The sequence below is a fragment of the Sorghum bicolor genome, chromosome 2 (assembly GCF_000003195.3).
Source record: "Sorghum bicolor cultivar BTx623 chromosome 2, Sorghum_bicolor_NCBIv3, whole genome shotgun sequence".
NCBI lineage: Eukaryota > Viridiplantae > Streptophyta > Magnoliopsida > Poales > Poaceae > Sorghum > Sorghum bicolor.
The window spans coordinates 64164219-64191976 of NC_012871.2; the positions used below are offsets into that span (position 1 = coordinate 64164219).

The 27758-nt window shown below is 43.1% G+C and overlaps 4 protein-coding genes across 5 annotated transcripts; all 4 read right to left on the reverse strand.

The window, feature by feature from the left end:
- On the reverse strand, positions 1269-2933 carry LOC8058962 (60S ribosomal protein L32-1). Its single transcript, XM_002462570.2, has 4 exons — positions 2799-2933; positions 2598-2687; positions 1721-1902; positions 1269-1588 (listed from the first exon to the last, which is right to left on the reverse strand). The coding sequence occupies exons 2-4, from the start codon at positions 2685-2687 to the stop codon at positions 1459-1461; spliced, it is 402 nt and encodes a 133-aa protein (XP_002462615.1). The 5' UTR covers positions 2799-2933; the 3' UTR covers positions 1269-1458.
- Positions 3478-6108, reverse strand: LOC8054768 (peptidyl-prolyl cis-trans isomerase FKBP15-1). The gene is made up of 6 exons (XM_002462571.2): positions 5901-6108; positions 5763-5812; positions 4862-4924; positions 4306-4396; positions 4119-4223; positions 3478-3850 (listed from the first exon to the last, which is right to left on the reverse strand). Exons 1-6 carry the CDS (start codon positions 5959-5961, stop codon positions 3771-3773), a joined length of 450 nt encoding a protein of 149 aa, XP_002462616.1. The 5' UTR covers positions 5962-6108; the 3' UTR covers positions 3478-3770.
- LOC8054769 lies at positions 8748-14295 on the reverse strand. 2 transcript variants are annotated; one of them, XM_021452193.1, is made up of 4 exons: positions 13908-14295; positions 13668-13790; positions 10542-11987; positions 8748-10040 (listed from the first exon to the last, which is right to left on the reverse strand). In XM_021452193.1, the coding sequence occupies exons 1-4, from the start codon at positions 14179-14181 to the stop codon at positions 9070-9072; spliced, it is 2814 nt and encodes a 937-aa protein (XP_021307868.1). In that variant the 5' UTR covers positions 14182-14295; the 3' UTR covers positions 8748-9069. The 2 variants fall into 2 exon arrangements, with proteins under 2 accessions (XP_021307868.1, XP_021307869.1); XM_021452194.1 differs by lacking the exons at positions 13668-13790; positions 13908-14295 and adding an exon at positions 13025-13620.
- Positions 17773-22094, reverse strand: LOC8054770 (probable glucan endo-1,3-beta-glucosidase A6). The gene is made up of 3 exons (XM_002462573.2): positions 21919-22094; positions 20453-21781; positions 17773-18045 (listed from the first exon to the last, which is right to left on the reverse strand). The coding sequence occupies exons 1-3, from the start codon at positions 21995-21997 to the stop codon at positions 18002-18004; spliced, it is 1452 nt and encodes a 483-aa protein (XP_002462618.1). The 5' UTR covers positions 21998-22094; the 3' UTR covers positions 17773-18001.

Below are 27758 nucleotides of genomic sequence, written 5' to 3' on the forward strand. Positions count from 1 at the left end.
GCAGATATCAAGGGAGTTGGCAAGATCGATGTTAAAACTTGCTACAGACGTGGGATGGTGCTGAAACAGAGTGCAACTTCACCAATAATCCAGGGAGGTTACTGTACTTTGCAAACTGCTCTATGGCCATGGCTTAACCTACGTAAGATCATTTTTATATTTCAAATGCCTGATTTTTTTTTGGTTCTTGTCATTGTTTGACTATAGAAAAAACTGTAAATTATTTCTTATAAGTTGTCCTTTAAATTATACTCCTTCTGTTCCTGAAAGCTTCAACTCCTACAATCTGTGTCAGTCAAACTTTTCTAACTTTGACCAACTTTATATAAAAGAACATCAATATCTATGACATAAAATAAGTATCTTACGAAAATATAGTCTATAATAAATCTAATGATATTAATTTGGTACTATAAATCTTAGCGTTTTTTTCTATAAATTTGGTCAAAGTTGTAAAAGTTTGACTTAAGATAACTCTACAAGTTGCAGCTTTCAGGGACAGAGGGAGTATATAGTAATAGTGGCACCTGAAATATATGGACTCCCATGTAAGCCCCTGTTTAGATTTGAAATTTTTTGGCCAAAGTGGTAAATTTTTTTGTGGTCAGAACTTTAGCTCAGAAGTCTAATGTACGTGAAAAATTTTAGGTGTTTAATTTGGCAAATTTTTTTCTGACACAACTTGGACTGCATGCTGTTGTCGTTGGTGGGCTTCTATGGGAGTGTGTGCACAGTAATAGGCTGTGCAGCCCAAAAATTTTGCCCCAAAATTTGTTTGGCCCGTTTAGTTTCCAGGCCCCAATTCCACGAAAATTTTACTCTTTTGGCCCAAAAAACTCAAATCTAAACAGGGCCTGAGATATACATCCTACTATCCTAGTATTAACGATGCCACGCCAATTCTGTATTTCCAATGGTCGAAACGCAAGAAGCCACCACAAACTCCCAGCGAATTCAGCAATATGTCATTAGAACCAGACAGGACAGCTGTGATAACTGACAGACTCGGTTCAGCATTTCAGCAAACTAGCTCACTGCTCACCTGAGCAGCAAGGTTCAAATTCTACATGCCAAGTCAAAGGTTTAAGAACAGGATGAGACTAGAGGTTGATAACTGTCTTCGACAGCTACAAGCACGATGCAAGGTGCAGTAAGAACCTGGACACACTTGCAGCAAGACGAGAATAACAAAACAGGCTGCAAGCAGTGCCGGCTGGGCGTCAACAAAAACACAAATTAACCAATGCAAATAGGCAAGCACAATCACATGATTTGTGAATCAAAACTGATGTATTTGAGATGGTAAAAGATAATAATATTGCCACAGTTAGGTTGCTACTGATAGCAAGTGGGTTCACAATACTCAGAACCATGAAGCAAACAGATAGGATAACTGATTCATCATACACAGCAAGTCCTCTAAAGCCGCACCACTCCAAAACTACTACTAGAAACAGTTTACTCATCCTCCTGGCTGCGAAGACGGGCAAGCTTGTTGGTGACCACAATGTCAAGCTGAGCAGCTCGCTCCACAATTTCCTTGCGCTTCTTAGTGGACACATCGTGTGCAATTTCAGCACAGTAGGTCCTGTTGTGAAGCGATACAAATATTAGTAAATAATTGATGATTTTGATACAAAAGGGATTACAGGAATTGGGAATGCTACACTCCTGAAATAAAATAAGTAGGTTTGCTGAAGATCCAAAAAAAAATGGATACCTGTTGTGCATCATAAGCAACTCCAGCTCAGAGACATTATGCACGACAAACTTCTTAAACTTGTTGGGGAGATAGTGCCTGGTCTTCTTGTCAGAGCCATATCCAATGTTAGGCATCAAGGTGCATCCTTTGAACTTCCGCCTGACACGAGAGTCAATACCCTTGGGCCTGCGCCAGCTTGGCTACAGAAAACAGCATTGGCAAAATTAGCATAAACTAATAGAAATGTTTATGCTAGATGACGCAAATATAGATACCAATGAATTAGAAAGGTGTGCGCATCTTTTTATAGGATATCTACTTATGCCTAGAGCTAGAACTAGAAGGCATATCCAAGACTCAATTCATGGCCCTCTCCAGAAAAGGAGGGGGGGGGGGGGGGGGGGGGAACTCTGGCACGTTTATGCACGATATGGCACATTTCAAATTCACCCAGCCACGAACATGGCCAGAAGCAACGGGCATTTGCTACACTGGTACAGTTTTGTGTATGGCTAATTTCTGATTCACCCAGTAGCAAACATGGTGTGAAGTAATGAGCATTTGCTACACTGTACAGTATTGTTTCTAAGTTATCCCCAGCTACAGAATAAGTGGATAAGTGGAATTGCGGCAATACAAACTAATCAACTTTCACAAACATGAGGGACTTGATCTCTTTTAACAGTTGCTTGGTCAAAAACTGTTGCATCAACCAAAGGAGGCATCCTAAAATGAGGAAAGCTTTTATACTGATCCAGCAATTCACAAGCTAAGCATACATTTCAGGCCATTGGGGCAACATTCTAAATCGAACACAAACCAACGAGCTGTCACTAGCAAATGCATGTTTAGAACGCAGAACAAGGGCTTCGCGCAGCAAGGGAGCGGGTGATACCTTGAGGCACTTGTAGCGGTCGAGGTGGGGCCTCTTGAACTGCTTGACCCGCTTCTTCACGATCTTCTGCGTCAGCAACGGCACCGCCATCTGCGGATACACAGTGGTGGCGAACGGGGAAATTTCAGTTCTGGATGAGAACCACACCCACCGAACAGTGGAAGCTGTGGGGATGGAGAGTGCGCTGAGAGATGGCCGTACCTTCAAGCACCCAGAGCGGTTTGCAGCGAAGCAGAGAGGCGGCGGCGGCGGCGGCGGCTAGCGGGCGGGCGGGCGGGCCGGCGTTGGGGTGCCTGTGGGACAGGAGTGGGTCTTTTATCCCCGAACCCTAGACAAGCAGTCCACCATGGGCGCGAGGTCGTTCATGGGCTCGGTCGAAAGCACAGCAAAAGACAACAAAGCCTGTATAGCCCAATAGGCCTCCTACTAATCCAGTCCAGGTGTCCAGCTCTTCTTGTTGTCTTGTTGATAAACGTTTCTCGAAAAATAAAATCTTGTCTATAAACTTTGTTGTTAATAAGATCGGTGAGGCTGTTGCATCTCAAATCAAAAATAAAAATGATGAATGTGTTTGACGGTGAATAAGTTTTGTTCACTGTGAAATCAGGTGATGAGACATGAGTTCAACCTATTAATAATTTAATACTAGAATTATTTAATGATTCAATTTCTAGCATCATATTATGCTAAAAAATATCGTAGTTTCGTCATTGGCAATGGCTCCAACCAATCTCCAGCGGTGGAAGATGGAGCAGTGAAAAATATCGTATCTTATTTTGAAAATTTATTGATAGAGATAGCCTGAAAACCCCATGAATTGTAGCCTTCTTTCGCATACAACTTAACATTGTTAGTCCATCAAACTAACGGAAGAGCCAAGAAACCAAAGGAAATTTGTTTTAGAGCCAAATAAGCAAGTTCGAGAAAAAAAAAGGGCCAAGAAACTAAGCAGCACCTTTTTTAGGGCCAAGGAAATGATTTCAGAGCAATTCTCCGGATTCCAGACACAGATGCGTAAACTAGTCAAAACAGACCAGAGTTTGCTCCAGAAATCCTAGATGTTCTTGTGGAATATCGAAAGAAAGTCACAGGGAATGAAGGCTCATTTCTTGGAATGTATTACATTTGCCGAGTTCTGAGTAATAAGGTTATGCATTCATCTATTTGATATATCTAAAGCTCGTTGTCAGATTGGTTGGCTGGTTCTCCATTGACAGCGACAAGCTCCGTGTCAAATATTAGGGTTGCTCCACCTGCAAGGAGAATGATAAATGACTCACATCAGTGACCTGCGGAAGTTCACCTAGACATTATAGGAATGCATTCAGCAGGGCAAGGCATTCAGGTGACTGTGTTAGTAGGATAATAGAAATAAACCACTACGTGCTCTCTGCCGTGCACAAACAATGGGATGATTACCCTCATGGCTAACAGAATGTTTCGAATAATCCAAATGTGACTATCACAACTGTATACTCAAAAGACAAAGAGCAGAAAATGTTTTTTAAAAAAAAAACATACCAGGAATAGTAGGTGGCGAGCCTTGAGGCCCATAGCCAAGCTTTGATGGAATCTTCAACTTCCGCTTTTCACCAACGCACATTCCTAGGAGACCCTGATCCCATCCTACACAGCAAGTAAAGGAATTCAGAAAGACACAGAACACAGCCAAAACAGAGAGTAGCCAATTCATTGCCATATTAATCACCTTTGATCACTTGTCCAGTGCCCAAATCAAATTCAATAGGGTCACCTCTTTCATAGCTTGAATCAAAAACTGTTCCATCAGTAAGTTTTCCCTGTCAAAAAAAAATCATAGCAAGTGAACATAACTCAGAAGATAGTTACTGTAACCACTGAGTATTATCTAGTATTAGAACTTCTTGAAGCAATGTAGGCTGGTTGAATTATGAGTTCTGCTCAGTTTTTAAAAACCAATGGTGATACCATTTTTCAATATTACAATGCTCTATTGTTTTGAACGAAACAATGCTCTATTGTACATGTCCCACTTTCCCAAATCCAACAAAAGTTACAATGCTCTATTGTTAACTGGAATTGGCAATAAATCTAGTGGCAGCGGTGAGAAAGCCTATGACATACAGCCATACAGATACAGATCAGTGCTGAATGGGCTAAGAGAAACAATATATGTGTGACAGTTACTCTAAGAAAACAATAAGTTAGTTCAACGGAGGACACCTGTCATTATTGATACATTGCAACATAAGGGGACAGATGAGAAGGCAGAACACTAGACTTACACGGTAGTGAACTTTAACCTTGTCACCTTTGTGAGCTTGAATGCTGCAAGATTCCGGCTTGTACTGCATTTCAAAATACCCAAGCATAGCATCAATATAAGAAACTGCTGAAAATAATTGCTGCAAATGATGGCAGCACATGCGATTATCCACACTCCATGGCAATTTGCTTACAACATGGTTAATGGTTTAGTAAGCATAGACACATTCACTTCTGCTTGTCCAACTAGATATTTTGTTCTTTAAGAGAATGACAGAGTTTCTTTCTTACAAGTTACAACATGACACTTTGAAAGTACCAGTTGTACGAAAACTTGATTTTCTGGCTGACGAAAAATTGAAGAGAGTTTACAAAGCATTTTATGTTGCTTTGAAGCCGAATCAAAAAGGTTTTCAGGTGCCAACTCAGTCTATGGTTTCCATACGATTCATGCACTTACTCAGTATGGAAAGAGAACTGAAACTTGAACTATGCATTAATAAATCCATTTATTATAAACATTAAAAAAACAACCAGAATTAAACTGTGACTTGTTGCACTGGGAAACAACAAAATGTTGAGTTCCATTAAAGAACAATATCCAAATCACAATCTCCATGCATTCACCGAAATAAACACACGATTTTTATATCGAGCAAACAATAAATCTTTCGCCCAATGGCCCAGTCAATCCCCACCGAAATGACTGAGAATTTTCCTGCACAGCTTACTTTCCCCACAATTCCTTAGACGGTTGCAAAAATCTTGTTTCTACAATTTTCAATCTGTTGCAAAATCTACCCTTCCATCGTAAGCAGAATCTCCAGTCTGATTAAAACAACCGCTCTGCTTGGCCCAGCCCAATCCGACAAGAAGGGAGGGAATGAAACATAGTTTTAAAAAAAGTCCTAGTAGGGGTACCTTGACGCCGATCTGGAGTTCCGTCACGTCCCCGGATTTCTTGGCCGTGGCTGCGAAACACAAATGTCAGATCAGATCGGATCGGATCAGAGGCCGCTGCGCGGGCGAAAAATCGAGGCCGGGGTGGGGTCTACTCACCGACGAGCAGCGTCGCGGCGGCGGCGACTAGGAAGCAGAGAAGAAGCTGCGGCTTCGCCATGGCTGGTGCTGCTAGGGAAGAGATGAATTCAACGATCTCGTGGAGACAGAAGAGTGTGCGTTTATAGCAGAGCGGCAGGACTCGGTGGCTGTCTGTTTGGTTTGGGTTAGACTGGATAAAACGAGCCGGCTCGGCTCGTTAACAACTCGGATGGACACAGATTCAGTACCGTAGCTTCTTGAAGGCACCACGTACCTTAATTAGCTGCCTCTCTTCACCGTAGGATTGCCATCCAACGGCTGCCTCAACACAAGTGACCAGGTTTTTTATCAGGCGGGAGATCTCCATGACATCACATGCAGAATTTTTTTCCTCGCGCCTCTTCGCAAATAAATTAGCAAAAACCGATAAAAAGTAGCAAAAGAAAATATAAGAGCATGTCTTGAAGTTTTGTAAAATAACTCCCTAATTTGATTTTTAGCAAAAGAAGAAAAAAGTGCCCTCCAACAAGAAGCATGTTCTATTTTCTTACACTACAATAGAAAATATTTTGCGGGTGGCTCGGTTGCCCGCCTCGGTTAGTTGAGGCAGGGCAGGCGGGCCACTGACACTCTCAGATAATGCTTAATCGAGGTTGGCATTGTAATATAACCGAGGTGCAACTGCTTCAGCTAATCACCAATCATGATAGACATTCTAACACAACCGGTCCCTTAATCGATTAACCGAGGCAGGCGTCTTATGATCTTCGTCTCGGTTAATAATTGCACCAAAAAATAACTTATAATTTTTTATATGAATTCAGATGAAGACAAACTTTATATCAAAATTGTAGCTCTCAACAATTTTGGGATTTGAAATTTAAAAAGGTTTGGTTGGTTAAAAATGGTTTGGGGTTTCCAATGTAAAGTCATTTAAAAACACTATTACAAAAGTGTCCCAGTACAATCGTATAGGATACTATTACAAGAGACTGTTGGTGAAAGGCAAAATTTAAAGTTATTATTTCTTCTATTAATTTAACAAGTAAACAAGCAAAGAAGCAACAAAGAAGCAAATGGGCTTCAAGGTTACGTTGTCATTTGCAACAAATAAGCAAATGTGCTAGTAGACCTTGTTGCTCATAAATTGCACTGAATTGAATTAAGATGTGATTTGTTGCTAGAACTAATTTTTTCATCAGAAGATTATACTATATATTTGTGAATATTGTGCTATCTAAAGATTTTTTTTTCATTGTCATAAAATTGTTAGTGTTCATAGGTTGTGCAAATATGCAGGAGTAATATTAGCACTAGTAAAAAATATATAATTTGGAAGCACAACTCCCCTTTCTTCGTTGCATAAATTGGTATTTGTAAACATTGTACTGCCGTTGCTTAACTACTTGTGAGAAAGAAGCTTTATAGCCTTTTTCAGCCCTTGATGCATGTTGTATAGTAGAGATGAGGAGCTAAGGTACGTGGTGCCTTGAAGAAGCTAAGGCACTGAATCTGTGTCCACTCGGATCGGTTTGTTAACAACTCAAGGTGACTTGTTTAGCTTGCCAACCAGATAACAAAACAATATAGCACATTTCATAGCATCATTTTTTAACTATATGTTTCTCTGATTTTGCAAAATATAGAAGAGATTGTAATATACAAGTCAAAGCTTCAAAGGGGAGAGTTATAGTTTATATAGAAATAAAAGGAAAAAAGCAGTTTAATTTCTAACGCAGTTCATTGCTAAAATTAGCAATAGCAGGGATCAATTAGATACATGATTTACTTTTAAGATAAAGATCCGTAGATACACGATGAAACAAGAGCAAATTCCTCACTCTACAACCCAGCAATATCAAGGAAAGGTAAACAAAATATACAAATAGGAATAATCCCTCAAAGCCCAAAGATACATGAATCATGAATTCAGGGGCTGTTTGGTTGCTAGCCACAATTTGTCACACTTTACCTTAGGCGAGTTTGACTAAATTGGCAAGTGTTTGGTTGACAACTAAGTTTAGGCATGATTCTTTTGGGCTCCACATGTCATAGAGTTAAAAAGTGTGACAAGATTCCTTTAAGCATGGCAAAGTGTGGCAACCAATTTGTTAGCCACACTTTTTATGGCTTGCCACACTTGACTAAAGTTAGTTGTGGTAAATTATGGCTAGCAACCAAAGATCCCCTCAAAACGGATGTAGTAGTATTGATTGAAGTCTACTTGAAGCGGCTCGACAGCACAGTGCCGCTATGGACCGAAGGAGTTAGGAGGTTCGCCAGCATCTATGAATTCAAATATGTATATAACATTCGCTATTAAAATATTTTATGGACAATTTAAATTAACTAATTTGGTTTTATTGGTGTTAATACATTTTCTATAAACTTAGTCAAAATTTAAGAAAAGAATTGGATTAGGAAAAGCTAAAGTAAACTATAATGTACTCCATCCATTATAAGAAGTTTTGGCATTTTCTAAATATAATAGTTTTTGCTATGCATTTAGATATATATCATGTCTAGATATATTTTAAACAATGTATCTAAAATAGCCAAAATGCCTTATAATTTGACAATCCCTCCATCAGCAAATATGAAAAATTATAGCATTCCAAATTTGTCGACAAATATGAGTGTGTCTGGTATATAATCTAATACGGTGAAATTATTTGTCTGGTATAATCTAATAAGGTGAAATTATCTTTTAAGCATGTAGAATAGCACACAATACTTTCCCAATGGCCAATCTCCACCAAGGACACCTCCTCCCTCGCCCCCCCCCCCCCACCCCACCCCTTCTGATTTCTCTCCACTCTCCAGCCAACTGTCATCACATCCGGCATTCACATGAACATGAAATCGTATCGTTAATTTCACTTTGCTTCTTTTCGTTGGCGCAAAATTACCAGCAGGCTACACTGAGCTTAATCCGGTAAAGATTCCAGGCCTGTTCAGTCCACAGAAACACTAGCAGAATCTGAACATGAAGACAGATTCATGCGCAAATGTCTAACAAATCAGGTAGTGGATACATCAAAATTGCACTGATTCAAATCTTATACTAGATTATATATCAAACCATTTGATTGCACAGACTATCTACACAAAGACGGATAGCATTAGTTACAGCAGCACATGTAGAGTTGTCGGCTGATGCAATATATTATCTGGAGAGAAGACGCCATCAGCGCACGGAGTGGCAGCAGATAAACGGCATCCACGGCTGCTTCTTTTCTTTGGAACTCTTGTCAACGTCCTTATGAGGCAGTTTGGCTGGGGAGCTCCAATGATGGTCGTCAGAGCCAGATTTGGGTGACCCTGATTTCACTGACAAGTTGCTGTCCTTGGTCACCCGGCGCCGAAACGACAGCACTCGTTCCTTGGTGCTGGGTTTTTTCACTTGGTTCTCCATGCTTGCCTCGGCGAGGAGGACCTTCAGCGGGACACGAACTCTTCCTGAATTCAGCTTGGCGCCTGTCGATGCAATCTCTTCATTCAGCTTGTTGTTGCTTCCATCTTGGCCAACCATGATGTTTAGCTGCTGTTTCTCTTCAACGCTACATGTGCTTTCTGCTGCAGCCATCTCCTTTGGAGTTTGTGTTTTGTGTCCAACATCATTTGCATTAAACCGTACGTTAGTCTCTTTTGCATCTTTATCTTCAGTCAGCTTATTTTCTTCAAAATTTCCTATGTTCTGTACTGCGCTCAACTCCTTTGTATCGCTAGCTTGTGTCTGTTCTTCAACATAATCTGTCTGTCGCACCTCATTCATCCCTGCAGCGGTGCCTTCAATCAGCTTCTTTTCTTCAACATTAGCGGCATATGTATCATTTTCTGTAGTGTTGATAGCCTGGTTCATTTCAATACAATCAATGCTACGTACTGCAGTCATGTCCTTTGCACTAGCATCTTCAGTTTGCATAATTTCTTCAACTTCACTGAGTGCACTGATATCCTGCATAGACATTGTGCTAAGCTCCACGGAGGCTGCCTGAGATGGCACAAAAATATCACCACTTGTATGCCCATTTTCCTGCAGGCCATGGTCAGTCAAGCAACTCTTGTTCACCAGTTCAGAACTACTGCTGACAGGAATGTCTTCTGGACCAACTACTTCATTTTCACTGGCACTTGATGCAGATAATATGCGTTCAGCTGCAGAAATGTCCAACAAATTTTAGCATAAAACCTTATGTATTCAAAGGTAAAGATCTGATAGAAAAAACATACAGTAATATGGTGCCTCAAAATACAATATTTTAGTATATGGAAATACTCTGAGACTACAATACAGGTCTCAGTGTACAGTCAACTTCAGAGGTACAGTCTAAACTTGCAAGGCAATGGGATTAGATAAACTCCCTCCATACTATACTACTATAGTACTGCGATACTTTATCAATCAAACTAGAAATGAAGATGAAGCATCTATCTAGGCTTAGCTATGACCAAGACCAGTGCTTTCTAAAAGCCGCCAATTAAATTGGCAAAGGATGCAAAACAGTGGACTTTTTTTACAATGCAACAATAGTGTGCATTCCCTAAATTATAAGTGACCTCATAGAAAGTAACGAGCAAAAAAATGGGTATACAACAGAGTCAATCAGTGCAAACTTACATAAAAAACTGTGTAATTGAAGAGTCAGAAATTCTTACTTGAGTTATGGCATTGTTGAACTTCAGCCATCCTAGTTTGGTTAGAGACTGTTGGTTCATCCACCATTACGGATGTAGAGTCAACTTGCTGTCTTGATTCAACAGCATTTGGTACCTCCAAAAAGCAGCTCTCAGTGGGAAGTTCAAATAAGTCGTCATTCCTGTCATCGTCTAGATTAAATGGATTCTTGACAGAAGATGCTTGATCCATTAGTAAAGTGTCATGTTTCTGACTCACAGAAAATTGATCTTCTGCAGGGATCTCAGGGTCAAACTGCTTGTTGCAGATTTCCTCTTTAGTGAACCCGTTAGTCTTATGTATGGAAAGATTTTCTTCTACAGTATCTGTCTGTGGCCTCTCCTCAAAGGTGAATTCTACATCATCCACATTAGTAACAGGAGTATCATTTATCTTGGTAACAGGAAGATCATCCTGAAAACCAGCAGCAGGACATCTCAAAGTTTTCTTGCTAGAATTCTCAACAGGTTGATTACCATCTGGTACATCCTCAACACTCCAGTTCTGTCTGGGGGGCTCCATGGAACAATCTGTAGCAGTATTATCAGTGCAAACAACATTCAGATCACCAGGCATGGGGTTAGTGCTAGGGTTGGTTATTGTTTCCAACTGAACATTATCTGATCCCACTACTTCTGATCTTGGTGATGCTTCAGGCATGGTGTGAAGAACATGCATTCTATCTTCCATAAAACCTTCCACCTTTCTCGAGCATGTAGACTCTGATTCTGGTTCCAAAATTACCAGGCAGGTTTCCTGAATGGATGAAGCATTCAAACAACCAATCATCTCACTATGAACAGATGCTTCATCAGATTTACCAACCATATCTGCGCAAGTGTAGTCAACATTCACAGCTTGTTCATATGGACCCCCAAGCTTCAGGTTTAATTCATGTTCAGACAATCTAAGAGCTCCTTCCTCCAAATTACGTCCAACTATGGAGTCAACACATAAATCTGTCACATTGGGTTCTCCAGAAAATTGATCTTTGAGGAATCCATTTGTTTCTAGAGAATTTACATTTGTAGTTACACTTGACCCTGCTGAGATAGCATTCAATTTATTCATTTCTGTAGAAAATACTGAACTTGGTGCAGCGCCATCTTCAGAATCAGATTGATGAAGAAACGGAGATGCATCCTGGTATTCATCAAAGCTGTCTTCTCGCTCAACTTGATGTCCCACAATATTTTGACTTCCATTAGTGCAAGCAATCAGTAATTCAGTTCCACTGCCTTCGTTTACAATCTCAATAGAATTGCTGCTGCAGTCAACAAGGCCATTTTCACTTAATTCACTGGCGTCGATTTGAGCTCCAGTATCTTCAGGAAAAACATTTTCACTGCTGCCGCAATTAATCAGGTGGTCTTCACTCAATTCAGTGGCAATGCCTTGAGCTCCAGTACAGGTAGGAGAAGAATGTTCTATCAAAACAATAGAGAGAAAATCAACATAGACTCTAGGTAACTTGAATAAAAAGGTAAAATGATCCAACATTCTTTGGACGAAATGCTCCTGACACAGAGAAATAGATGCAAACAAACTAATAACTTTACAACCATAGGTCCAGTGAAACTTTAGTGAATATTACGAGGCATTTGAAAAGAAATACAAGGAACAAGTACGGAAGAAAGGGATTCTGTGGCACAGAAAAATGAATTCGCTAGCTCATTAATTGTTCACACCAAAAGGTTGTAACAGAAGTCCATACAGTAAAATCATAATGACACTGTGAACATTGAGGCATGAGAAAAATGTCGTCCATACAGTAAAATAAGTGAGGACCAATAAATCATGCAAGTAACAGGTTAACAGTTAATAATATTGATACCCGACAGAAAATACATCATGGCATTAATTAGTATAATAGCGGTCTCAAGTACACATTGCAGAAGCTTCCTTGGGAACGAAGTTGACAATCTAGAGGGCTAGCCTAAAAGTGACACAAACAGTAGCTTGTTCCTCAATTCTCACAACCACAGCAGTATAATAATCTGAACTTAGAAGACCTAATGCAGCGACTTTACTATTGATCAATACCGCACAGACATGTCTCTAAGTCATAACAATTAGGAAAAACAATAGATTGCGGGAAATGATGTCAACGCCCCAAAAGATGGGATCTGTTCAAGTATGAGAAGAAGATGACATATAAATAAATAAATAAAAATAGGACGAGACATGCAGACACAATGAAACGGTAACACTTCTTGCAAATAAATAGGACACCCATGTGACTAAGACAACATGTGGTGGAGGGCCACGACAAACTAGCAGACCCAAGAAAACAAGTCTTCAACGACAAGATCAAAGAAATCCTACCCACCTATGCGTATATGTTGGATTTGTAGGAAAACAGACGGTTTACCAAGTACCAAGAAACCAACAAATTCATCCTAGCGGACTAGAGAACGAATCCAATGTATGTACAGGTCCACAAAGACAATGAACGAATTCTTACTGCTGACCAGTATCAAAGGAACAATTTTCCATGAGACAAGGAGAGAGATTCGCATGGATCTCAGCTTCTGGAGTATGAAATTACTACTGACATATTAGCAATAACATACTACTACTAGCCAAGTTCAGATCTACAGTTCGGAAGCTACAAATACAAGGCACTCCAACTGTTGTACTACATCGTTATCACAAAAGTATCTCCCTAACTCCAAGGAAACGAGAAAGTACCCACGCTTTGAGCTTTAATGCGACCCAAGACCAAGAGCCAAGCAGACTTTTATTCAGGTCCCCACAGGTGTACCATCTCACTATGCCCATGTGAGTTTTGCGCCCCTCCTCCCTCCCTCTTCAACCGGGGAACAGGGGGGAAAGGCAGCCAAACCTTTTGCGGCTTTTTACCCTTTTCAATGTATCGCAAAATGCAGTACGGGCAAAACAACAAAAAGCGCAAGATGCCACCATCTATGCAAATCAGTTTATACATAATAACAACCGCTGAACCTAAGTCCAGTTTCGATTTGTAACATAACACCCCAAAACGCAGGACGCAACTGAAGAAAGTAGCAGCACTGAAGAAAGTAGCAGTAGCAAGCACCGTAGAGAAGTCTGAACAATGGTCGAAGAGAGAAAAGACCAGCGATTACCTGCAGCAATCAGCTTGTCCTCCATAGAAATGCCAACTTCTCCCGCAGATCCGCGCAGCGCCGCCGCTCCTCCATTGGCCTCGCTCGTGCCAATCTCCTCTCGCTGTCGTCCTCCTTCACCACCTGCAGCGGAACGAACGAACGAACGGGCACGGTCATCAGAACCACCGAACGGAAAAGGTAAACCATCGAATCTACATAAAACCAAGCGAGAAGCACCAGCTAAACCCCCGGACGTACCGAGCACCATCCGCCCGGCCGCATTGCCGGCGCCGGCGCCGTCCTCCCGCTCGCCCACGCCAACCCCGACCCCCACAACGGCTTCCTCAACCTCCGCCACCGCCTCCGCTACCGCCTCCGCCGGAAGCGCCTTGCCGCAGTGCTTGCGGTGGGAGCGGCGGAGCTTGGCGCTGGGGTGCGGGTTCGGGTACTGGTACCCGCAGACGTGGCAAAGGTGGCCCCCGCTGAGCGCCACCGCCTCCTTCCCGCCGTGCCGCTTCTCGTCGGTCTCCATAGCCGGGCTCCGCTGCGGCAATGGATGGCAGCCGCGGCGGCGATGATGGAAAGGCGATCGGCGATAAAGGCTACCGCTGCTCCGGGGGGTTTGTTTGGGTTTGGGTGTGGGAAGTGCGAGTTGCGGGCGGCGTGGGGGAAGGGCTTGGCTTTAACAAGCCACGTGCGCCGTGAGTATGACGGGTGGAGCCGCGATAGGTGGGTCCCGGACGTCGGTGATCATGGGATGCCCAAGTGGATGCATCGATGGGGGCCATGTGCGCGGCGGGGCGGGGAGGAAATTCCCCGCCGGTTTTTCCTAGGGCGTGGTGGTGGAGGGGGGGAAAGGTTTGTGAAGAGGGAAGTAGTGAAAATGGTCCATTGATTTTGAGAAATTTAGGTCTGTTTGTATTGAGTTCGAATATTGAATATATAATATTATATTTGTATCTGAATGTTTAAATTGTATATTTATAATATCTATCTGTTCGTATGTTCATATCCTATCTAATATATCTGACTATCCAAATAGAAATATAAAAATAAATATAATATTAACGATATCTATTTGTATTAGAATAGAAATATAAAAGTAAATATAATATCAATAATATCCACCTCTATAGCAAAGGGAGGGCGGGTGTGGTCCCACCTGGAAGCGAAGTCGTGCCAGTGTGGTACCGAACTGCGCTAGATCTGGCCGTTGCGTGCGTGATGGACCGCTGAGGGCGCGGGTGAGGACAGGAGGACGCGAGCCCGTGGAGAGTGGAGACCAACAACGTGATAGCGACAAGTTGGGGGCCTGCTTCGTGCCTTTTTGGCCCCTGGACTGGACCTGGGCGTCGGCGTGCATCTGGCCTTCTGCTGCTTCGTCGTGTTGCCTAGACCTTAGGCCTTGTTTAGTTGACCCAAAAATTAAAAAAAAATTAAGATTTCTCGTCACATCGAATCTTACGGCATATGCATAGAGCACTAAATATAGATAAAAATAAAAACTAATTGCACAGTTTACCTGTAAATCACGAGATGAATCTTTTAAACCTAGTTACTCTATAATTAAACAATTATCAAATAAAAACGAAATTGCTACAGTTTCGAAAACCAAAAAATTTTCGGAACTAAACGAGACCTTAGACGGAGCCTCGGTAAAAACCTGAGCTTTGGGTCCTGTGAAATTCATGCAATCATGCGCTAAGGACTCACAATTTTCACCGTGGAAATGTATATTGACTGCGGCTCCCAGCTATCTGGAGGTAACTTAAATTCGAACGCCAGGGCCAGGATTCCACTGAACGTGCACTTCTGCAGTACATGCATATATATAGCTGAAGGTCCACGGGAAAAACGGTTACTGTACTGCGTGATCCTACTACGGGCTACAGGGGGGCGAAAACGTACGTCTCAACAGCCAGCTTTTAACGCGGCGTTTGACGATCCATCCACCATCCTGGTACCGGACCGTCCAGGATCACACAGGTCTCACTTGAACTTATTAGTCAAATCAATTAGTTAGTATTGCTTTTTTTTATAACAAATCAACGAACAATACTTTCTATTTTGGCTTATCGGCCAAACCAACAAGGCGCCGCTATCATCATCGCCTCCCACGCGGCCACGCGCCTGGCCCCTGCTGGTGAAGTAACTGAGCCATCATGATCATGAGCCACCCAGCGCCCGGCGCTCCCGTCCCCCGTCTCTTCCTCCGCCGGCCGGACGCATCTGTTCTTGGAGGAGAGAGAGATCGCAATTTGTTCCTGTAGACTGACTGATGGTTGATGGGGAGGACTTCAATAGGCGATCTGCTCCGCGATTTTCCTCGTTGTCGTCTGCACGGCTAGCTAGCTGTTCAATTCTTGTTGTTGCTGGAAAAGTGTCGGTCCGATTGCCCGTCTGATCCGATCATCATTTGGGTCAGTTGTCAGATGACAGATCGGGCAATGGCTCGCCAGGTATATATGGCTTCTTTTTTCTTCATCAGAGCATGCATAATCAGCTAGTGTGACCGGGCATGCATGTGCACAAAAAAAGGAACAGGAGAGAAAAAAAAGGTTTTGCTATGTACTGGATGCATGATAGTCGTCATTGAGGACGAACTGCTTACTATACGGGGAGATCAGAACGAAGGCGACACATCCTGGCACCATCACCACACTGATCGATCAGTGCACTAGTAATAATAAGTGTAGAGGAGGAGTTCAGTAGTGTTGGCATCTAGTAGATCTAGCTGAAAAAAAAAAAGCTCATCATCCGTGAGTGATTGGTTTACTTGGATTGGAAGTGATTTGTCGCAGTGGATGGATAACCCAGGTGGTTGAAGATGGCTAGCTAGGGCGCTATTCTATGCAGCTAGCAGGAACCCGAACATCATTTGCAGGCTTGCAGCAAGGGCAACATATGCAGAACAGGTCGCGAGAACAGTGGCAGATGACGCGGCAATTATAGAATCATAAATAAAATTAACCATTCCAATACACACGAACAATCACGCGCTTCAATTTTACTACCGTCATCAAATCGCTGTTGATAGCAAGTCGCAGTCGTTAAGAACGAGTGAGATGTAAATATATAAGCTTGTCATGAACTTTTTCATTTTGTTTGCTTCATCCCGTGGCTCCTAGTAGGAGTTTGAGAGCGATTGTGTTTACTTGCACCGGAAGTGATTTCTCGGTGGCGATGATAAATTAAACGAGGTGGTTAAAGATGTGCCTACTAGACGGTTGTTCAGTAAAAAAAAAGATGTGCCTAGACGGCTGGAGTGTGGGTGGTTAGCAGCGCGAAACGTACGTTTCATCTCGCTCGCCAGTGCACTCATCAGTCATCGCCGTCTCATGATCATTTTGATTTCATTTTCTCCTGTGCGTGCGTTGTGGTAGCCGTTGGATATGATATTGTTATTATTATGGTAATATATGGTACTAGGTGGTGGTGGTGGTGGTGGTGAGGGGCGAACGTGAAGTGGTTAACCCTTCTCGATCGATCTCGAGCCATGATGCCGACCACTTGGCCGGAGCCCGGCCGGAGGAATCTTGCTGGCCCCTCCGTAGCGCCCACGCCAAGCAAAGCCACACACACTAGCCCCCAAAAGGAGCTCCGGGCGCTCCGGCTTCCGAGCACGGTTGCTCCGACGTCTCCGACCCTCGTCGTCGTCGCCGTCCTTTACCCTCAGTTATGGCTCCATCCCGTAGTCCTGTGCAAGTGCACTGATCGAACGTTATCGCGAGGGGAGTCCGGGAGTGGTTGTCAGGTGATGGCAATATCGTTCACTTTTATTATCAGCTGTATTTTTTCTATTCGCCAGCAATATTTTTCTCTCATAATAAATCAGTCAACATTAATTTGACCTATGACCAGCGAACAGAACTGGCCGGATCCGAGCCTGCGTGCGCGGGCGGCGGTGACGGACGAGTCATATTTGGGCAGCACGCCGCACGGCCGGGGTTTATTTTCCTTGGGATGGGACCTGGTGTCGCCAACGCCAAGGATACGGTGATATGAGGCGTCTTCTCGTGGCAAACTGACACGAGGGTTCAGTGATGTTTTAGGCCGTCCGAGCGAGAGGCTTACAGGCTTACAGGTCGCTCGTGCAGCCCAACGCACACGTACTGAAACGAACTATACCATTCCAATTCCAACCTTCCATTTCTGATTTTCAAAGCGAGCAGGAGCAACTGAGAGGAAGCCTTCACTGTCATAGCACAAGTCTGGGTAAGAAGTAGTACTGTGTGTTAGAACATCTACTACGTTGCCCCACACCACTTCCCTACCTCCCAAGTCGTCTAATCTGCAGGTTACACAAAATCAAGACTTGAATGTTGTCATCTCGCCCCGCCTCTCCTCTGTCTTCAAGGCGACTCCAACGAGCTAGGGAACTTGCAGGATCCATGACCTGAAGGGGGGGAAAAAGGAGTAAAATGATGAGCATGACGCGTGAACAGCTAAAGATGCACGACAGAAACAAGATGGTCAATTGCTTGAGCTACTGGAACTCTGGAAGAAAATGCATGGGAACATATAACAAAATGGTCAATTGCTTGGGCCAACAGAAAAATAATGAGCATCATTTTTTTTTCTTTTGGACAAACGATAATGAGCATCATTGAAAGTAAGCTTCAGGTACTAATTAATGTACTATCATCATCCTATCAATGCTATGCTGTTCAGAGACCGACGATTGTAAGAGCACTGGAATGATTACATGACTGACACTTTATCTGAATGCAATTTTGCATCATTTTCTTTGAGTAATAACAGAAAGAAATTGGTTTTGAGATGAAAGCAACATTGACTCAATCACTCAACATAACTTTTACCAACTCAAGCAGCCAAGGCAGGTGAGAAACCAAAGAACTGAACAAGTAAAGAGATGTGCATGCAAACAAGAAAGGGGTCTGTTCAAATCAAGGATGTGTCTGTAGAACTGATCAACTCAACAAGGACTAGATCTGATACAGAACCTTCACAGATCTCTCGCTTAAAAGTTAGAACTGTAATAGAGCACGCTTTAGTGTCTATGTAGAGAATGTTGGTGCAAATACAAGAGTATCAGCAACAAATTCAGCCAAATAAAATGGTTGTTAGTTGTTACAAGGAAGCACAGCTAGGACGTGCAAGCACCGAGCACGTAGCAACCAGTCTAAACACTGCTCACATGAAGCAAATTCTTTCTTCTTTTCGAAGTAAGTATATTGATCCCATATTTTATCTTTTTTAAAGACGATGTGCTCAGTTACACTGAACCTGCAGAAGCTAAAACACACAACAAAGGTATGTTTCTTCATTCGTCCTACTACCATATCAACTGTTCAGATGCAACAGTTATCACATAGAAACTCATATACGAAATTGCAGGCTTACATGCATCTACTGACCTTACTACAACAGTCAAAGATCATGAACTGTCTGGACTTTGGCCCAGTCATAAATGGGCCACAACTACAACAGTCAAAGATCATGAACTGTCTGGGCTTTGGCCCAGCTTCACGTGCCCACAAGGACTAGTCATCAGCTACCATAGCACTGGAAAGTACTATTCCTATGGAGTGATGGGCTGATGACAGCTAACACATGCAACTACTATATGCAAAACCTGAACAAGTGTGCACAACTGCACATGTTCAGGTGTGCACATGCAACTACTATATGCAAGCCTGCAACCTGAACATTTTGGGGGCATATATGGCAGCAAACCCTAAATGTAGACAGTGTCACTGTAGGAATCTCTATGTACTCCTAGAATCCTACGACAGGAGTCTTTTACCGTATAGATTATTATAAAATCTTTAGGCTAGGCTAATGGCAACACATTATGAAGATTGGTATATGTTGCTTATGATTCCTGATCCCTCAGCCCAAAGTGGTGGGAACCAACTCACTTTACAGATTTCTTTGGGCCTTGTTTAGTTCCAAAATATTTTGCAAAATAGACACCGTAGCTTTTTCGTTTGTATTTGACAAATATTATCTAATCATGGACTAACTAGGCTCAAAAGATTTGTCTCGTCAATTCCGACCAAACTGTGCAATTAGTTTTTATTTTTGTCTATATTTAGTACTTCATGCATGTGTCTAAAGATTCGATATGACGGGAAATCTGAAAAATTTTGTAAAATTTTTTGGGAACTAAACAAGGCCCTAACGAAACTTAGTTGACAGATGGAAAGAGCATCTTAATCACAATGCATTTCCAGTTATATTCCTATACTATACTAAAATAATAGAATCGATCTACATACGAAGTTGGAACCACTTCTTGGGAACTGTACCCGCTAGGCACAAGCACATGAACTAGGCACGTCCCACGATCTCCAGAAGAATTATTTTAGATTGATCTCAACAAGAATACTTCACTGGATGGCAACAAATCACAAAAAATAAATATTTTTCACATATCCTAGTTGGCAAATGGCAATTGTTCCAGATGGTCACTTGACTAGCGATTAAATAATCCCCGGGGACACGAATGGTCTGATGACCCCAATCATCAGAGTTCACAGTAGACACCTAGAGCCTGTAGGGTTTTTTAAATATACTGTACATGGAAGACCTATAGAGTGTTGCCCTGGTACTGTGCCGTTTCCAAAACTGAAACATGCTTTCACAACATGAATTACAGACTAAAGTCATCACTCTAGTCTTTGGTCAAATTACTATCTGTTGATAGTTGCTTTCTTTTTTCTTTTTACTTTCTAGATCATCCTAGTCAATTGAATTACAGACTGAAACTGCATTAATCATTCAAAACAAGCACTAAATGGACCATAATTTCAGAATGCAGGATGAGTGTAAACACTTACTTGGGTCTTTGATAGTCTGCTCTGCGAGGTTGTTGAAGTAGCACGTCGCTCCAATCTTCCTGAACTGCTGCCAGTAAGAATTGAAAGCGTAGCTGGCGTGCGCCACCGTCGTGTTCGGCATGTAGCAGTTTTTCCCAGGCTGAATGGCGTCGCAGGTCCCGTTTCCCTGCCCGCACGCGTACGTCAGCGCGTTCCCCACTGCCGTCTCGTTCAGCTTGTTGCTGGCGGCGGCCGAGAGCAAGCACCATATCGGCCCCTTGTACGGTGTATTGTTCTCCGGCGCCGGCAGAGGCGGGTACGACCACAGTGGCCGCCGTCCGGTGAGGTCGATCTCGTAGACCGCCGTGCCGTTGGCATAGTACAACCCCCAATGTCGCTCGGTGCCCGGCCCTGGCTTGAGGTCCTCGTTGTAGAGCGAGAACACGAACACCGGCATCTTGGCGCCCGGCCTCACCGGCGTGCCCGGGTTCTTGACCATCCGCGCCGCGAGGTTCCTGTTGTAGATGGCGGCGTTGTGGACGTTGCCGCCAATCTGGTCGTAGTCGCAGCCGTTGGGCCACCCGGTCTCCGCGATGGCCAGCTTCACGTGCCCGTAACCGAGCTTCGCCATCGCGATGACCACCGCGTCGAGCATTTCGTCGAGCAGGTTGGTGTATGTGAGTCTGGTGCCCGGGTCGACGTAGCGGAGGCGTCCGCCCTGGAAGAGCGCGTAGTCGAGCGAGACGGTGAGGTTGTTGTCGGCCCAGACGAAGTAGGGGTACGCGTCGACGAAGTAGTACGAGTTTGTCCCGTTCAGGAAGTGCAGCAGCGGGCGCACGACTGCCTCGGCGATGTCGGCGCGGAACGTGGCGGCCGACGGTGGGCGCGGGAAGGCGCCGTCGGCGAGCGCGTCCATGGCGAGCGTGGTGCCAATCTTAACGCTGCTGATGCCCCTCTTGCGGAGGCTCCGGTGGATGTTCTCCATCGCCGGGACCAGGCGCGGCCAGGTGGAGTTGGCGATGGAGTGGTCGGAGAGGATCTCGTTCCCCACGAGAAGGAACTTGACCCGCGTCGCCGGGTAGTAGGGGACCAGGTTCTTGGCGACCCACCGGTCCGCCGCGGCCACTGAGGCGGCGAGGTCCGGGATGATCTCGTTGGGCACCATGATGGAGACAGGCCAGCGCGTCCCCGCCAGCGCGCGGAGCACGCCCGGGTTGGCGTCGTAGATCTTGACCGACCCGGCCCCCGCCGCGCGGAGCAGCTCCACGGACCGCCGCGGCGAGGGGATGTCGTCCGCCACCCGGCCGTAGTTGACGCCGAGCCCGTAGCCGCCGCTTGCCCCATACGCCCCTGCAAAGATAAAGCCACCTTCTTTAAGCTCACAAAGCTTAGGCCTCAGCTCAGCTTGGTTCGCCATAGCTCCATCCTTGAGCCCGCCAGCGAGACGGCGTGGTTGACGGCAGAGGAGGAGGATTGCGCAAGCTTACCGCGGCAGGCGACGGTGGCGAAGAGAAGGAAGAGGAAGGGGAGGGTCAAGAGCGGTGGAGCGGCCATGGATACCGCCATGGCTCCTCTGCTCTGTTGGAGTCTTCCTGGGCGTTCTCAGACCTCGGGGTTGCCGTCTTGGCGTTCCTAGGATGGGAAGCCGCGTCCTCTTCTTGTAGGAGAGCGGATTGTGTTAAACTAGGGGCTCCTTTTTTAAATTAAAGTTTGGCAACGGTATAGTACTTTTCACTAGACAGTAGACACTGGCCAGTGCACATCTTTGCTTTTGAAAGGGAAATTAAAAAATAATTCAATAAAGCAAAAAAAAGGAAAATACAACGAGGTAAAGCTGTGGTGAAAATTTTTTTTTGATGCTTTGGAGAAAGGCTAGGTGAAAATCACAAGAAAAAGAGAGGAGGTGCTGTGCAACTGCAGTGGTGCAAGTGTGCATTGCAGCGTTGGGCTCTTGGGCTGTGTGTGCTCGTCTTGCGCATTGGATCCTCTGCTTGAGAAGTGAGCTTTGGGGAGCTGAAGCTGGCTTTTGCAAGTTTGTTTCTCTTTCTGTTCTTCCAGGTTTTGGAAGTTTGTCAATTGTGACACGCGAGGTCAAAAGCTACACGGTAAATTTCGTCGTCAGTGGAAAGAGCACTTTCCTTTTTCTCATTTTCTGTTAAACCACCAGAGAACCTGCGTAGGGATGTATTTTTCACTTTTTATTAAGGATCAAACAATTTCAAGTTTAACCAAAATTGTACTCCTCTATCAGCTAGGTGTTAGCTAATAACTATCTCATTTGTTAGTTGTCATTGATACCTTCTCATCAATTGATAAGGTTTTGTTTAGATCTATTAGTTGTTAATAACTAGCTAGCTAAATGATTCATAACTAATGTTAACTAGTTAATTATTATTTGGTTTGACCCAAGTAATAGGATAATTGTTACTTGGTATTTAACTAATAGTTATGGACACGTTTGGATTCAAAAGAAAGTGAGGTTGTCTAACGACTTTGTGGATCCAAATAGACCATAAGTATTAGCATCTGACTATGAGTTTGGCTATAGTACGAGTCACAACTATTTTTGGTAAAACAACACTTTAACAATATATAGATTGGTGGATTGCAAACACTTCATAACTAATAGTTAACCAACTAATTTTAGCTAAAGCTATAGTAAAAGGCAGAGATACGTTTTGGTAAAACAACATTCAACGACCTTTGGGATAATGGATTTCAAACATTCTACTGCTAATAATTAGCCAGCTAGTTTTAACTATTATACTATGGTTAGCCTCAATATGGATTTTGTAGGAGTTTTATGCACATAAATAGAGTGCCACATCAGTGGAAACAACACTTTTGCATGTATCGAAGAGAAGAGAGAAGGGAAATATTTCATGTGATGAAACAAGTGAGTATTGTTTCCAAAACATTGGAAACCACATGAAACCTCCATTGATAACCTTTAATTTGTTTCATCTCGTGCACATGAGAGACACAGGTGGAACCCTTGAAAAGCTAAAAATAACCCTAAAACTGTGCTAATGAAATTTTACATTGAGAGAAATCTGTTTCATCTTAAGTTTCACGTCTTGTAAGATTGGCCTAATTAATCTAAAACAACTCCTATACCACGCAGACTACTTGTCCATACTGGTACTAGACTAACCATGTGTGAGCGAGACATCCTACCCACTACTCACGCGTGTGTTGTAGAAAAACTACTCATGTGTGGTCAGCATATAGTGATAGATGCTTGCTCTTCAAAATTTTTCCTATTATACAAAAATGTGAATCTTATTTTTTAAGATAATTTTTAAAAAAATATTAACCATATATATATAAACAAAAAAATTAAAAATATTCACAATATATAATAAGTATATCTTTAGAATAATAATAATAAAATACATTTTTATAATAAATATATTTTAAAATATAAATTATAATACTCCTATGATTTCTTATAGATCTAGTTGAACCTAATAAACTTTGACTCTTTAGAAATAAGATATACTTACATATTATTCTTTTAGTACGCGTCAACACAGTCCGATTCTCCGGTCTTTGGTCAACACAGAACGGCTACTGTGTAGTGACGGAGGCGGCGGCAATGTGAGCAGGCAGTCTTTATGCTTGATATTTTTCCCGTGAAGTTTCCATCGTTCTCTTGCTTTTATTGATTCCCCTCTCTCCCTTTGGCTTTAATATTACTCCGTACTTGGGTGCTCACAAACTCTATCATGAAACATATCTATAAAAGACTAAAATTTTGTAGCATCTTTTTAAGTGCTTATAACTTTATTTTTTTTCTCGAACAAAGTATGTAAAGCTGAAACTATTTAGTAAAAAACGTAAAGCGAAGCTAAAACATAGAGCAGAAGAATTCTAAGCACCCTCGCATCTCCAACGGTTCGGCAAAAAGTTAAAAATCACTTCTCAAATGGTTTTGAAAACGGGTTTGGCATTTTAGTAAACTTGGCATTTTAGAGGCTCCCCTTGGCATATTTGCGAGTTAGGTTGTGGCTTGGCAAACGCGTCCGCCCGATATTCCTGCGTCCATCCCGCGCGCGAGCAGGTCTCTTTGCCGCGGTTTTCTTTGTCGCTAGGAGTCCTCGCGCCAAATAGTTTCCACGCCGGCAAATCTCCTGGTGTGCTGCTGCTGTCTGCCTACTGCTTGCCGTACTACTGTAGAGAAACGTGATGGGAGAAGATGGGACAGAGAACAGAAAAATCTAGTGCATCAACGAGCATCACGAAGAAGAGGGGACAACCGGCGGCGACGTATACATACCTGCGAGCGGCGGCGCCTCCATACACGCGAAGGAGAATAGGCGCGAACCAACTCGCGCGCGCGACAGAGAGAAGAGCGAAAGGATTTGGTCGGGTTCACTTTAGCTAATTGTCAAGTCAAAAATGCCAAACCCTTGGAGATGGCTATATTTTTTCTTTTGCATTTGTATTTGAGAGTTGGCAAACAACAACAAATGCTAAACCAAAATTGTCAAACCATTGGAGATGCTCATTACATATGATTCAGGAAAAGATAACCAGGAATGTTTAGAGCATCTCCAGCAGTTATGCAATTGGACTATGCATTCTAGAAATTTGATAAAAACCTTAAAAATTGCTCTCCAACAGTTTTGCATTTGACTTATGTATTTTGGCAAACTTGGCATTTGATGGACCAAACTTGACATTTTTGCATAGGCACAATGGCTTGACAATTTTGATATCCCAGTTTTCTGGACTCTTTGTCGTGCGCGACCCCCCACGCGCTGCGGTAGTTTCCCGCGAGGACTCCTCCCCGCGCAAACTCTTCTTTCCCCGCGCCGCCACCTCTTTTCTTTCCCCGCGCGCAACTAGGAGATACGATCCATCGCCGCGTTCTCTCCTTCCTTCACGCGACGCGAGGCTAGGAGAGATCCATCGCCGCCTCCTCTCCTTCCTTCACGCGACGCGACGCAGCTACGGTTGAAGTACTCCCTACGATCCAGTCTTTTGTATGCGGTTTGGATTACAATCTTTGGCCGGCTTGGAGTAGAAGATGGCTGGTTGGAGGATGTTTTGGCCGGGACTGGCGGTGACTTGCGACTTCGTGGACTGGCGGCAACGGGCGACGGAAATTCCCGCGCAGAGAAAAAATCTCGCGCGAAGCGCGCCAAACAAAAAAGATCCCGCACAAAAATAGTTGGGTCCACTATTTTGGGAAATGCCAAGTCAAAAATGTCAAACACTTGGAGATGGATTTATTTTTCCTTTGACAAAACGTTTAGGGACTTGACAAATTTTAACAAATAGCAAATTCTAATTGCATAACTGTTAGAGATGCTGTTAGGCTGTGTTTGGTTCATGGCTGCACCATACGTCCATACCGCACCTCGCTGCAGTTGTGAGAAGTTGGTCGGCTGTTTGGTTGCTCCTGAAGTTGTGGCGCCACCTGCTTTTATCAAGCGTGCATAGTTGTTTAACCAATAAATTTTCCATTGCATTTTTTTCGTGGCCGCGCCTAGTGCAAGGCGTGCGTAGGCGGGCACCAAACAAGCCCTATAGCCTTATTTTCTTCCATCACATCACTTGTCAGTTAGCACACCCCTTGAGCACACATTACATTTAGGTAATATATGTGTGCTAGCTCACAAATCCACAACTCGATTTAATTATATAGATTCAAATTGCGGGGAGCCCACATTGTGGACTTGCTTAGAGATACTCTTAAGCGTTGGTTAGATGTTGTATGTGTTGGGTGGACTATAGTAAAAATTAGAGAGAATTGGCTGTGGGACATGTAGCATGGTGGCTATTTGCCCGTGGACACTAGAAAAAACTAGATTGCTCAAAGACACTCCGTTTCTTGTCAAATTTGATGGTGGACACTACATTTAATCAAACATTATTACAAAACAGATATAAAATTATATAAGTGCAAGAAAAATTATACTATAGATTTTGTTTACACTCTACGTGATGAGAACTATAGTGTAAAAATATTGTTTTGCAGTGAAATGACCATTTTGCCCCTCTTCATAAATAGACAAAGATAACCATGGTTAATTAGTTAATATATTAGTAAGATGCTAAAAATACTAAACAATATTTTTACACTATAGTTCTCATCATGTAGAGTGTAAAAAAAATTATAGTATAATTTTCTAGCACTTATGTGATTTTATATCTATTTTGTAATAATGTTTGACTAGACGTAGTGTCCGCCAGTAAATTTGACAAAAAATGGAGTGTCTTTGAGCAATCTAATTTTTCCTAGTGTCCGCTAGCAAATGGCCACCATTCTGCATGTTCCATAGCCAATTCTCCCTAAAATTTAAAGTAAATTTCATCATAATATACCCTAATATATATAGATCGAGGTGGATACGAGCCATCCAAACAAGATCTTAGAAGGTACACAAGTTTATGAAATGGTAAAGCACCAAGAAAAGTCAGAGAAGGGAGGTCAATAGGGTGGTCACTCTAGGTTCCCAAGAAGAAGGTGCCCCCGTATATGATATATGTAGTGCACAATATATTATCATTTTGTATATATATATGATCCAAAAGCTCGAAAACTTATAAGAACTTAAGAAGGTAACATTGAAGTACTGTGCGACGCATCACTAACTAGCACATTTTGAGTCGTGTCGTGTGAAGTAATTAAGTCACGACACGCTGCCTTTATGAGACTCCGACTATGTCGTGACTCGGTAATCGCCTTGACCCATCGACATGCGACTCCATGCAGGAGAGCAACTTATAGTCCTCTAGTCCACAAGGATGAAGAATGCATGTAGGTTCCTTTTCCCTTACTGCAATTTCTATTTTTTTAGATAGCAATTTCTAAAATCTGAATTGAGATCCGAATTCATTTCTCGGAGAAGGTGACATTTTTATAGATCCATTCCATAGGAGGCGGGGCTTGGGTACTCAAGTTGTGCTCTCGTTTCATTTCACCTGAGTGGCAGACACGATTAGCATTGTCGAAGCTAGAATTTTAGTGTTGTCGTACTCCCTTATAAACCCCTATACCCTCATGGGTCGATATGGACCACACCATGAGAGGTAGCTCGATCCACAGGATGAAGGCGTGCGGCGCACGAAGCTGGTCGGCGTGCACCGCAAGGTTACAAGATATTATACCAAATAGGATATTTTACTTGTAACTCTGTCCCTTCATATTATATAAGGAGGAGCAAGGGTCCCCTAGAGAACAGGTTAACACAATTCAACACATCCCAGATCAATACAATCAGACGCATGATGTAGTTATTACGTCCTCACGGCGGTCGAATCTGGATAAAAACCTCTATCTATGTCTTGCGTCACCATCGAGTTCGTAGCTTGCGCA